At 41.5% G+C, this 12,755-nt stretch overlaps 1 protein-coding gene across 5 annotated transcripts in view; it reads right to left on the reverse strand.

Annotated features, from left to right (window-relative positions):
• The window catches only part of GK (glycerol kinase), a 381,644-nt gene that overhangs the window by 311,401 nt on the left and 57,488 nt on the right, over window positions 1–12,755 (reverse strand). For all 5 annotated transcript variants that reach the window (XR_003856985.1, XR_003856986.1, XM_029603081.1 and 2 more), the window contains exons 3-4: window positions 10,842–10,948; window positions 5,041–5,118 (exon numbers count right to left, since the gene is read on the reverse strand). Coding sequence is in view for 3 of the 5 variants with exons in the window: in XM_029603081.1 (XP_029458941.1) it covers window positions 5,041–5,118; window positions 10,842–10,948 (185 nt within the window). In the remaining 2 variants the exon portion in view is untranslated. The remainder of the gene's footprint in view (window positions 1–5,040; window positions 5,119–10,841; window positions 10,949–12,755) is intronic.

A 12,755-nucleotide genomic window follows, 5' to 3' on the forward strand; every position in this document is an offset into this window, starting at 1 on the left:
GCTTATCGTGCACTTCTGAGCGAAGATCTGAAGCTTTTAACCAAGCCCATCTTCTGGCACAGAGTCCTGTAGCTGGCATGCGTGCAGAAGTTTCAAAGGAATCAAACACCGCTCAGACCTTGTGTTTACTTGAATCAAGGCCTTTTTGGACAATGGCATTGAGTGGTTCTCTTTGTTGTTGTGGAAGATTGTCAGTTATGTCCTATACCCGTTTCCACAGGTTCCTCTGGTACTGTGTCATGTAGAGCTGATAGGCTGCTATACATGATAGGCCGCTATACGTGACACTAGCATGGATCCTTGGAAAATGATTCAGCCTAATACGTCGAGAAATTTTTGTTCTTTTCCTGGTGGGGTAGAATAATGCAGGATTTGTTTTCTGGCCTTCTTCTGCACCAATTCCACCACCATTGATTGATGTGGAAGTTGTGGTTTTTGGAACCCCGGTGTGGCTATACAAGGTACGTCGCATCCGTTCTTCTATTAATAAGTGGAACTGTACAGGGATGTTCCCAAAGACTGTGCTGCAGATCTAAAAGCACTTCATGGACCGGTATAGCCATGACTTCTTTGGGGGCATCGATAAATTGCACGACTTCCAGTGTTTTATGTCTGGTGTCCTCTTCTGTGACTAGGTCAAATGGTATCGTCTCAGATATTACTTTTATTTCTTTCCTCCTGTGGAGAAGGCTCTGATATGACATCATCTGTATCTGTATCCGTATCCACGTCTTCCCATGGATTATACTGGGGTTCTAAGTGGGACCCAGGTGGAGGAAGAGAATCCTGTATAATAGGACGTTTTGGTATTGATGAAATTTTCGATGCCTTTAAAGGAGGATACTTTGGCATCGATGGTGATACGGATGGCATCGATGGGAATAGACGTCTGGTGTCTCCCGATGGACCGGGAAGAGGCATCGAAGGCATCAATGGAAGTCTCGGTCAATGGGGTTTTGAAAGTCCCGATGGACCAGGTAATGGGTCCAATGTCGATTCCTTGTCTTCCGATGAACCCGGAATGGGTATTGTCTGTGGAATCACCGGAGGTTCCATCGGTGTCACTGGCATCGGTTGTGTCGGGAAGGCGTCGATCAAGGCATCGAGCCTGTTTAACAGTGGCGCAAACACCGATGGCTCCAGTGTCTGTGTGGGGACATGCATCGGAGGAGGCTGTAGTTTTCGGAATGCTTCGATGACTGTCTGTTTGACCAGGACATCCAGCTCTTCCCTGAAGACTGGGATAGGATCCACTGTCACAGGAGAAGGCACGATGGGCGCTATTGGGTCATCCACATGAACATGTGGTGGCTCAGTCTCCAACACCGATCCCGGTGGGAAGTGCCTCAGTGCCTCGGGTACAGAGGGGCACGGTGACTCATGTACCCGGGCCCGCTTCCCTATCTGATTGATGGCCATCGAAGCCGATGCAGTATCTGTTCCTCCACTTGGCACGGAATCTGACCGATACGATGACGTCTTTTTCCCCGATGCTCAGTCCGGTCTTTACCTGGCACAGAGGACGAAGCCACTGATGTTCCAGACACAGTCAGTGACGGATGGTCATCGATTTTCTTCTTTTCCCGGTGACTTTTCTCAATGGAAGAGAGGATTGGCATCGGTGATGACTTTGTAGATGTCTATGGAGTAACTTTTTTGAAGAGGTTCTCTATTTTATCGAGACGGGCACACCTGCCCTTCGGAGTCATCTGTGCGCAGGTGGAAAATGCACGGACATTGTGACTGGGACCGAGGCAAAGTATGCATATTTCATGTGTAATAGACATTGTTCGGGGGGCAGTTTGGATACTTTTTAAATCCTGTGGCCATGATTAAAATATTAGGCCAGGAACGGTCGGTGGCCTGAGGGTACCAATGGTGAGGTGACAGGAACAGACTGAAAAAAACCCCAGAACAGTACTCACCGAACGTTGTTTGAGGGGAGACCTGTGTAGGGAAGTTTTTGAAGTGAAAACTTCGAATTTCTGTGAGGAAAAATTTTGTGAGAGAACTCACAGAGCTCCTTAAACGCGAGGGTATGAGCAACGCGGAAAAAAAGAGACTGAAGGGAGACCCCTGTGGCTGCAAGGATCATGGCATGCTCAGTGTGCCAGTCAAAAGTTTCTAGAAAATGACAAAGTTTTCCGCGATAGGACTCCATCCAGTGACGTCACCCACATGTGAGGACTACCATCCTGCCTGTCCTGGGAGAAAGCAGCATCTCACTTACCTATGAACCAACCGTCACCACAGAGACTGTCCTCAAAATTTTTCAAAGAGGCCAGATTGCCTAAGTATAAAGGAATTGTGCGTGGTTCCCAGGTACCTGGCCACTACGTCGAGGATGTGTAGTCAAGCTTCACAGACTGCTTGCACATTGATGAGTGGAAGAGCTTTCTGTTGCTAAAGATCACCTCCCTGTTACAGGGTGGAATGATGGCTATATGAGTGCAATCGATAGCTCTCAGAACATTGGGAAAGTTAGTGATGGCATAAAAGCCTCTCTTCAATTCCATCAAGTCCTGCCTGTCCTGATGAAATGCTATATAGCAATTAATGCTGTCACATACAGCTATTATGATCTGGCCCAGACAGCAGGAAAAAGTGATTTGGGACATTCCCCCAATGACCCCCATTGTCATCTGGAAGGAGCCAGATGACATGAAATGCAGGGTGGCCAATAGTTTGGTGAGGCCTGGTACAGCATGGGACCTTTCTGTGACTGGAACCAGATCCCCTTGGATTTCTTCATATAATTCCAGGATAGCCTAAGAGCTGAGGCAATACCTGCTAACCACAAACTTCTGTCATGCCCAGCATTGAGGCTTGTGGAGGAAAGATGTGCTCCCTTTATCTCCTCCACTGTGCCCACCTGCATACTAAGCATTGCCATGGGCCACAACCCTCTCCCTGCGGGGCCAATGGCTCGGGCTCCGGTGCAGGTATTTCCCTAGGAGGAGTTGGAACTTCCCTTGCCTGTTCTTGTGGTGGTTCTTGTTGTCTGCGATGAGCATCCTGAAGCAGCCAGCATCCCCCAACAAGTAAACTTGCCACAAACATAATAGCTTTGAGAATACAAGCCAGGTAAGAAAAGGTTTTTAATGGCCCAGGAGGGTGTGGTAGATGTGTCTGATAGGAGGCCTCATTTTATCACTAACGATAATAGCAGCGATCCATGATATCGACTGCAGTCACGCAATAAAATATTTTCCCCTTTAACAAAAAAAAAAAAAAAAAAAAGGGTGTGGTTATTTCTGAGGTTAAATTCCATGTTAGTGTGCGTTAATCTATTGCAGAATGCAGCATGACTGATTTATATTAACTCCTTCCACTTGCATACACAAAATTTGGCATGCTAGCTTGCATTGTAATATTTAATCGGGCAGGCAATGCGCTTTACACTCCATTTAATGCACATTAGGGCTCCAACACATTTTGATAAATGACCCAGATTGCTTTTTTTGACTGCTGCTGCACATTGAGCCGAGGATTTCAAAGTATTGCCCACAATAACTCCCAAATCCGTTTCCTGGATGGTAACTCCTAATGTGGAACCTAACATTATGTAACTACAATGTGGGTTACCTTTCCCTATGTGCACTACTTTGCCCTTGTACACATTAAATTTCATCTGCCATATGGATGCCCAGTCTTCCAGTCTCATAAGGTCCTCCTGCAAGTTCTCACAATCCACTTGCAATTTAACAACTGAAAATAATTGTGTCTGCAAGTTTGATCATCTTGCTCGTCATAACTCTTTTCCAGATCTTTTAGAAATATATTAGAAAGCACCAGTCCAACTATAGATCCCTGAGGCACTCTGTTTACGTTTCTCCACTTAGGAAAGTGACCATTTAATTCTACTCTGTTTCCTATCTTACCCAGTTTACAATCCACAATAGCACACTGCCTCCTACTCCATGACTCCTCGAAAGAACCATATTTTTGACAACTATAAGAACAGTTGAAGACTTTTTCACATAGAAAATTCCTATTTTATTTAAGCATTCGGCGATTGCTATATATGTATAACTGAAGAGTAGGAATGAGTATGGAGTTTTAGGGATTGGAGTGAATGATTTGTAATGAATGTTTTTTGTATTTGAGAGTGTAAAGAGGTTTTTTTTAATATGACATTTTTCATTACATAAATAAAAGTTATAGATTAAATACATCCAGTGATTTGAATAAAGGATGTTTAATGTATTTGATATACATGAATTGTACTTTATTATTTAAAAAACTAATTTGTACAAAAGTAAAACTTTTGTATTAATTTTCTCTCTCTCTCTATATATATATATATCTATATCTCTAGATATCGCTATCTATATATATATTTGTAAGAGAGGTCAATTATTTCCTTCATGTATATATTTGCCTTGGTGATAGGGTAGGGACAGTCTGCTCTTGTGCTTTTACAGCCTGAGCAGGCCTTCTGTACATCACAAGGAGAAATGGAAAAACAAAAAGTTGGGAATGGGAGGTCTGGCCATCACCTGCTTCTACAGCTTGAATGGTACCTCCTTATCCTTAAGGTAACCTGCACATAGCAGCAGTTACAACACTAAACAACTTGCGGGGCAGACTGGATGGACCATTTTGGACTTATATCTGCCAACATGTTACTATGTAACAAGTTTAACTTTATGCATGTGAATTTTCAAGCATACTTTTGAAAAACTAAAGTAGATATATAAATATATTGCCCATCTCAGCTCAACCCCCTGGAATGTCTACTTATGCATATAAAAGTATAAGCAAAATTAGGTTTCACATGTATTTTTTTTTATGCACATAGATACCGAATTGATTTTCAAATAGGAATTTAAGAGGAAACAACAACTTGCAGTGGGCCAAGTAAAAAATATGGATAAAACTTAGTGTTTTAACAGTTTTTAATTTTATTGATTGATATTTATATGTTTTAAATATGTATGTTTGTTACCCACCTAGAACTGTGGATGGGAAAGTTATTTGAAATAAATATAAAAAATACCAACAAAAGGAACATCAGAGTGGTTTTGTTACTGCACTTACCAATGGCATTATACAGAGGTTCTCCAGTTTTCTTGTCCCAGACTACAGTTGTTTCTCTCTGATTGGTAACTCCAACAGCTTTAATTAAAAAAAAAAAAAAAAGTTATCCATGCATTATTGCATTTTGATGAATCTAGGGGTAAGATGGGAATGAGGTTATTAGCCTTATAGTCTGCTAGAGATATTGCCATACAGTGAGAACATACCAGAAAGTGACAAATAGGACATGTGTCCTTTTTGCTGCTAACACTGGGATCATGTTTAAATTTAGAAATGCTCCCACTGACCAGATTCCTGTTAGCCTTGGCTGGATTGGTCACGAGCAATGGAATTCCACAGCATAGATATTAAGTCAGATAGAGACAGCTGATGTGAAACAGAATTCAAGGCTGGGATAGAGCCCTGCTGTTATGTTTGGTGACACTTTGGATGTCCCTACGCCACCTCAGCAATGGGTCTCCTGCATCATAAGCCATGTCTAACTGTTTTAATGTAAAAAGCCCCGGGCGAGTTCCTGTTCTCTGTAAACCGGAATGATTTGTATCTAATGCAGGAATTTCGGTATAGAAAAATTAAAAATAAATAAATAAATCATTGTGTGTTGCTGCTTCCTGTGTTCCTGTTTTCTGCCTCGTCTCTCCAGGCTGTCCTGCTTTGTCTCTTCTAATTCCTTCTGCCTGTCTGTCATACTGTGTTAGTCCTGCTCCTTGTCTCCCAGTCTCCCCTTAGACTGACTTCTGGCCCCGACCTTTGCCTGGACATTGACAATTCTTCTTTGCCACCTGTCTCTGATCTTTGCCTGGACACTGACCATTCTTGTTTGCCATAACATTGTTTGCCATAACAATGCCTCTGGAATCAGCAATGTTATTTCTCGCTCCTTCTAAATTCAGAATTGTATTTGCATGTTTTGTCTTTGGTTGGAGTCACAAAGAAAACTGTTTAATGCTAGCGTCCTGATGCTCAAAAGCATTTACATGTTTAATGCTGAGCTTTATGCATGTAAAAGCACTTTATCTGTGGAAGTAGGCTTTTGAAAATTGCTATAACATAAGATTTTGATGTGTCAGTGGAATTTTGCCCACATTAGGTGAGAAATTTACTATAATAGTATGCTATTCTTGTATGCATAATTATTTTAAATAATTCACCTGAAAATAATGGTAAGATTTTTGTTGATGGACAAACTCCCTGAATGTAAGCACAACACAACGTTCCTGCTGGATGCACCCAGCCTACATTCTTAGTAAACGAACAACTTGCAGCTTTCCACTTCACTACCTCTTCCGCTGTCACTGATTCCTGCAATTGCTGAACTGTTCGTAATCCTGTTTCCCTTTGTGCTCTAGTCTGCACTAATTCTTTTACTACTGGCTGACAAGTTGTCTGAGCAACCTCTTGTGCTGCATAATCTGTCAATGCATTTCCTCTATAGATTCATGTATCACTAGCGTGGTGGGCTTTCACCCAACAAATAGTTAATAATCCTCTCTCTCTCTCCTCTTTCCTGTAGGCACGATAAAAGCAAGTTTGCTTACCGTAAACAATGTTTTCATAGGTAGCAGGATGAATTAGCCATGCTGTCATGGGATCTTTCAATCAGGCCTGGGTGGCGGAGCTTGTCAAAGCAGAGTACAGAGCTTTGCTCTCTGCGGCTGCGCGTGTGTTCCCGCGCAGGAAAGTAATGGAATCTCCTCAGTCTGTGATTAAGCTGCCAAAGCCCTATAGGCAGCTTGGGCCTCATCCGTTGAACAAGGGGCTAACCTGGCCGACCATTGTTTTCTGGGCCAACTCGCCACACTAGCCACTCGCTCAAATGTGACAAGGAAGGCCTCGGGGTCGTCCCCCGGTCCCATCTTCTCCAAGTGGATACCGTGCATGGGGTCCATCTGGCCTACTCCGCCAGCCCCTGCCATCGGGTGTGGGGTACCTGCTGTTCCAATAGCCTGCTGGGCCGCCCAGAGTTGCGTAACCTTGCGAGGCTCCTCCAACATTTGGATCAGTGGGAGCTGCTGTTGCTGCTGGTGTTCAATCATGCGCCTAATCAGCTGCTGCATGGTCTCTTGTTGCTGCTGCATCTGTGCTGCCATCCACTTCAGCACCTCCTCTGATGCCATGCCTTCAGTCGAGTAGTAGGAGCACAAGTCTTTAAGCGCTGGGCCCGCTCTTCGGTCGGCGAGTTCCAAACAATCCCACTGCTGCCACCATGTGTCACGATCATGCCCCTCCGCTCAGCACTCTGTGTGGGCTCTGCTGGGCTTCAGGGATACCTCTCCGCTCCTATACCACTTCCTGTCTAATTGCCCAGCTCCTGCACACCGCTGCTATGGACTCCTCCAAGTCTCTAGTCAGAGTGCCAGGCCTAGTCCTGACACTCCCAAACAGTACACAGAAAAAGGTCTTTATCACAAAAGAGTTTAATGTGGTCCTGTAGCCTCACCAGCTGCAGCCCATATAGTAATGCCTGGTTGTCTTAGCCTGCCCAAGCCTAAACACTTAGGTTCGCCTAAACCAGCCAGAATTAAACAGCATTTAAAACAATTCCTTTCCAACCTTTCTCAACCCTCCTTGTACAAACACAGTGTTTGACCATCCCTCAACCTCCTGGTTATTCCACCTCCATAGAGGAACAGCTGGAGCTTTCCTCTCCACAGCTTTACTCCATCTCCCTCCCCTGACTCTGCATAGCTGGGCTTTTGTGGCCAGTTTCACCACGCTGGCACGCCCTCTTCCGCTGCTTCTATGGACTCTGCTGAGTCATAGGCATCAGTCCCTATTTCTTCCTCCTGTTCCTGCTCACTCTCCAGCCAGGGATCAGGTGCCGGTTCAGGGAACCTGGGAACTGTAGTTCGCACCGCCCTCCTGCTCGCCCTCTGGTGTCTAGGTTTGGCATTGGCTGTGACTGTTTTCCTATATCCTAGCTGTTTCTGCCCTGGGCCAGGTTGTACTGCATCACAATAAATATATATACACACACACACACATACATATACACATATATCTCTATCTATATCTATCTCTCTATCTCTATCTCTATATATATATACACATATATCTCTCTCTATATATATCTATATATCTATCTATCTATCTATATATCTCTCTCTCTATATATATATATCTATAATATATCTATCTATCTATATCTATCTCTTTCCGGTTTTATATACAGTCATTCGAATTCATCATTATAAATCCATCATAACGGTTTACAAAATATGAAGGTTACATGTTAAGGGATAAACAGAGTTTTAAAAAGGTTCAAACTGTTGTTAAACATAGGGGAAACAAATGTTAGTTAATTACTGTTCTGGTTTACGTTTAACTTCATAGTTAGCCCATAGTTGTGATAAGTTCATTTAATCTTCAGGTTGAAGTGGAGGGAGAAGTTGTTGTGTTGTTCATTGGGTGAGTTGGTATGCTTTGTTGAACCACCAGGTTTTTAGCTTTTTTTTTTTTTTTTTTTTTTTTTTAATGTTTTTAGGTTTTCTTGAGTTCTGAGTTCAGTTGGGAGGGAGTTCCAGAGTTTTGGGCTACCTAGAGAAATTGCTCTTTTGGGTTGAGGTGAGTTGATTGGAATGCGTAGGAGATGTTTTTAGAAGTCCCTTGTTTGCTGATTTGAGGTTTCTATTTGGGGTATGTAGTTTTATAGATTAACTTAGCCAATTTTCTTGTTTTTCATATATAAGTTTATGGAGGATGGATAGTACTTTGTATTCAATTCTGAATCTTATTGGTAGCCAGTGTAGTGAGATAAGTATTGATGTGTTCGTGCTTTTTGGATCCAGTGAGGATTCTTGCAGCTGCGTTCTATAGGATCTGTAGTGGGCGAATGGTGTTTAGAGGTAGGTTGAAAAGGGGTGAGTTACAGTAATCTATGTTGGAAAAAATTAGTAATTGAAGACTGTTCTGAAGTCATTATTGGAAAGAAAAGATTTTAAATGACTGAGAGTAAGTAGTTTATGATATCCGTTTTTTTATTTTTGTTGTGATTTGGTTTTTAAAAGAAAGTTCTCTGTCGATTATTTCTTCAAAGTTGCGGGCATGGTTGATTGGAGATATAACTGAACTTTGGTTCATTAGGTTGAGTGGTGGTATTTGAGGAGAGTTGTTTTTTCTGTCTAATAAAATCATTTCAGTCTTGTCGAAGTTGAGGATGAGTTTTAAGTTGGTTAGTATTTCCTTTATATTGTTTAGGTAAGTTGCTGTTAATTTGTAAGTTTCTTCTACTGATTTTTTTATTGGGATTAATATTTGAATATCATCAGCATAGATGAGGTGTGTCAGATTGAGATTAGATAGGAAGTGGCATAATGGAAGTAGATAGATGTTAAAGAACGTCGCTGACAGAGCAGATTCCCTGGGGAACTCCTGTGTTTAGATTGATTTTCTTTGAGAGGGAACCATTGAGTAGTACTTGGTAGGATCTTTGAGATAGGCAAGAGAACCACTGTAGGGTTGTTTCTTTAGCTCCAATTTCGGATAGACGGTTAATCATGATGGAATGATTTACTGTATCAAAGGCTGCAGAAAGGTCAAGTAGGATTAGCAGGTAGCTGTGGCCTTTTTCAAAACCTTTGAGTACGAAGTAGTTCATTGCTAGTAGAAGGATTTCAGTGTTAAGTTGTTTTCTGAAGCCAAATTGAGCGGATAGCAGGATGTTGTTTTCTTCTAGGTAGTCAATGAGTCGTGTGTGGACGACTTTTTCAATGATTTTGGCAATGAATGGGAGGTTTGATATGGGTCGGTAGTTCATTGGGTTTTCAGGATCAAGATTATTCTTTTTCAGAATGGGTTTGATGATTGCCGATTTTAGGCATTCTGGGTAGTTTCCTTCCATGAGGGAGAGGTTTACGATTTCAGTTATCGTTTTAGTTATTGGTGGTTCAAGATTTTTTATCATTGTAATGGGAATGGAGACAACAGGGTGTTTGGCTGGGTTCATTTTTTTTTAATGATCATTTGGATTTCTAAAGAAGATGCTGCTAGCACTGTGGTTTGCAGTCTTAGAAAAGATACAGAAAAGGGTAAACAAAAGGATAAAGGGAAGGGGATAATTCCCTTATGAGGAAAGGCTAAAGAGGTTAGGACTCTTCAGCTTGAAGAAGAGACAGCTGAGAGGAGATATGATTAAGGTCTATAAAATAATGAGTGGAGTGGAATGAGTAAACATTAATCAGTTGGTTATTCTTTCAAAAAGTACAAAGACTAGGGGACAGCATGAAGTTACTAAAACTAATAAGAATTTTTTTTTTTAGTCAATGCATAATTAAGCTCTTGAATTCGTTGCCAGAGGATATGGTGAAAGCTATTACTGTAGCTGCTTTTAAAAAAAGGTTTGGACAAGTTACTGGAGGAAAGGTCCATAAACATTAAGGTGGGGATGCAGAAATCCACTTCTTATACCTGGGATACAAAGCATTATAATCCAATGTTGTGTGGTGACAATCTTCAAAGAAAATAAACATAAATGCTTAAACATCATAAATCTTTGACCATTCCTCCTTGCCTATTTTTTTTTTTTTAGGAAAATAGCTCATTATCTGTCTGAGTAAAATTATGTGTATTGTTTCAAGATGATCATTCTTTACCTGCATATGGTGGAAGGGTTCTTAGGATGAAGTTAAGTTAGGGGAGGCAACAATGTGTATAGCTTTAGATTTTCCCCTGAAAATCCCAACAGAAAAACATAGGAACAAGTTTCTATGGGTACTTTTTAAGAGGGCAATAATCAAAACCAAATTACGTTTGTACTTTTGCTTTAATTATTGGTACATGTATGTGCTTCAATAATGGAATACCTTTTATGTTGGTAATGTTAACATTCAGATGAGACAATTTCTCACAGGTCTTCTCTACGCATTCATAGACAGACTGCAAAATCTCCTTTGGGTCTTGCTCTACCCATCTACAAAAACACAAAAGTAAAATTTAACAGAGCAAATAAATCAAATCAAAGTATATTATAATGTACTGGTAAGAACTGTAATTTGTTGTATAGTTAACACCCAAAAATATTATCTGGCAATACACTGAACAAGGATTCTAAGAGGTCAATATTCAAAAGGAATCTAGTCAGCTAAGTCCAGACTTATTACTCCTATTTTAAAATCCCTTTATTAGCTGCCAATCCAATGGAGAGTGAAATACAAGGTTTGCATGTTGATCAATAAAGCTATTAACTCTGATGTAGTCTCTGCCTTGACTTTCAGTCTCCGTTTATAATCATCTACAGAGATCGCCGTAATCCGCTGACTGTGGCCTGCTTGAGGCACGCCTCTGAAGTTCATGATCAAGAATTCTCCATTGCAGATCCCAGTTATGGGATTCACTACCGCAGTCCTACATTTAATCTCTTGTCCTAAATCATTTAAAGTACAGCTAAAGACCTATCTATTTCAGACAGTTTTCAGAGAGCTAGATTTCCTTAGTAGGTGCAAGTCCTATGTCTCTCTGAAATTCATCTTATGTAACTCAGTCCTTCTCCTTTTAATGTATTATCGTTGATTAAATGGTGCATTGTTTTTGAATTATGTGACTGTGGGTTTTCATTTTATGTATGCTTTTATTGTAACCCACTGCGAAAAATGGAGCTTGCGGGATATACATTTTTAAAAATAAATCTCTCCTCCTTGGTCTTCCCGGGTGGGATCTGGTCTAATCTAGCGGGACTCAAGGAAAGAAAATTAAGTAAGCATAACAACCTTCCTATCTTCCTGCTAGGCCAGTCATTACATACGGAGTTACTAAAGCTTCCCCTTGGTGAGGTGGAAGGAAGACAAATCTGTTCAAGACTCCCCTATGAGGAAAGGCTGAAGAGGTTAGGGCTGTTCAGCTTGGAGAAGAGACGGCTGAGGGGGGATATGATAGAGATCCTTAAGATCATGAAAGGTCTTGAACGAGTAGATGTGACTCGGCTATTTACACTTTCGAATAATAGGACTAGGGGGCATTCCATGAAGTTAGCAAGTAGCACATTTAAGACTAATCGGAGAAAATTCTTTTTCACTCAACACACAATAAAGCTCTGGAATTTGTTGCCAGAGGATGTGGTTAGTGCAGTTAGTCTAGCTGGGTTCAAAAAAGGTTTGGATAAGTTCTTGGAGGAGAAATCCATTAATGGCTATTAATCAAGTTTACTTAGGGAATAGCCACTGCTATTAATTGCATCAGTAGCATGGGATCTTCTTATTGTTTGGGTAAGTGCCAGGTTCTTGTGGCCTGGTTTTGGCCTCTGTTGGAAACAGGATGCTGGGCTTGATAGACCCTTGGGGTCTGACCCAGCATGGCAATTTTTTCTGTTCTTAGACTCCCGTTTCAAATGCGGAGTCTGCCTTTGTTTGCATGTCTCACCTGTAATACTTTGGGAAGAAGTGCAGAAGAGATCATGTGGCGATCCTGCTGATTTCTTCCGAAGAGACTGAGGATGCTTTGGCCCATGATGCTGCTTGTGCCCTCGTAAAGAGGGTTTGCAGAACTACCTGCCCAACAGCCTCTAAGCTGAAGCTATAGTTTTCCTAATCCATCTAGCTAAAGTGGTTTTAGATTTTTCCCCAAAAGAGACCACTCATCTGTTTTTCCAAAGGCGTTTCATTTCTCTTACTTCAATAGTATACATCGTACATCCAACTGTCGTCAACATTCATCTCTTTCCCTGCAGCCCTACTATTCATAGCCAGTTGCAAAACAGATTGGTTAATATGAATGGCAGATAT

This window comes from Rhinatrema bivittatum, chromosome 5 (assembly GCF_901001135.1).
Source record: "Rhinatrema bivittatum chromosome 5, aRhiBiv1.1, whole genome shotgun sequence".
Taxonomy (NCBI): domain Eukaryota; kingdom Metazoa; phylum Chordata; class Amphibia; order Gymnophiona; family Rhinatrematidae; genus Rhinatrema; species Rhinatrema bivittatum.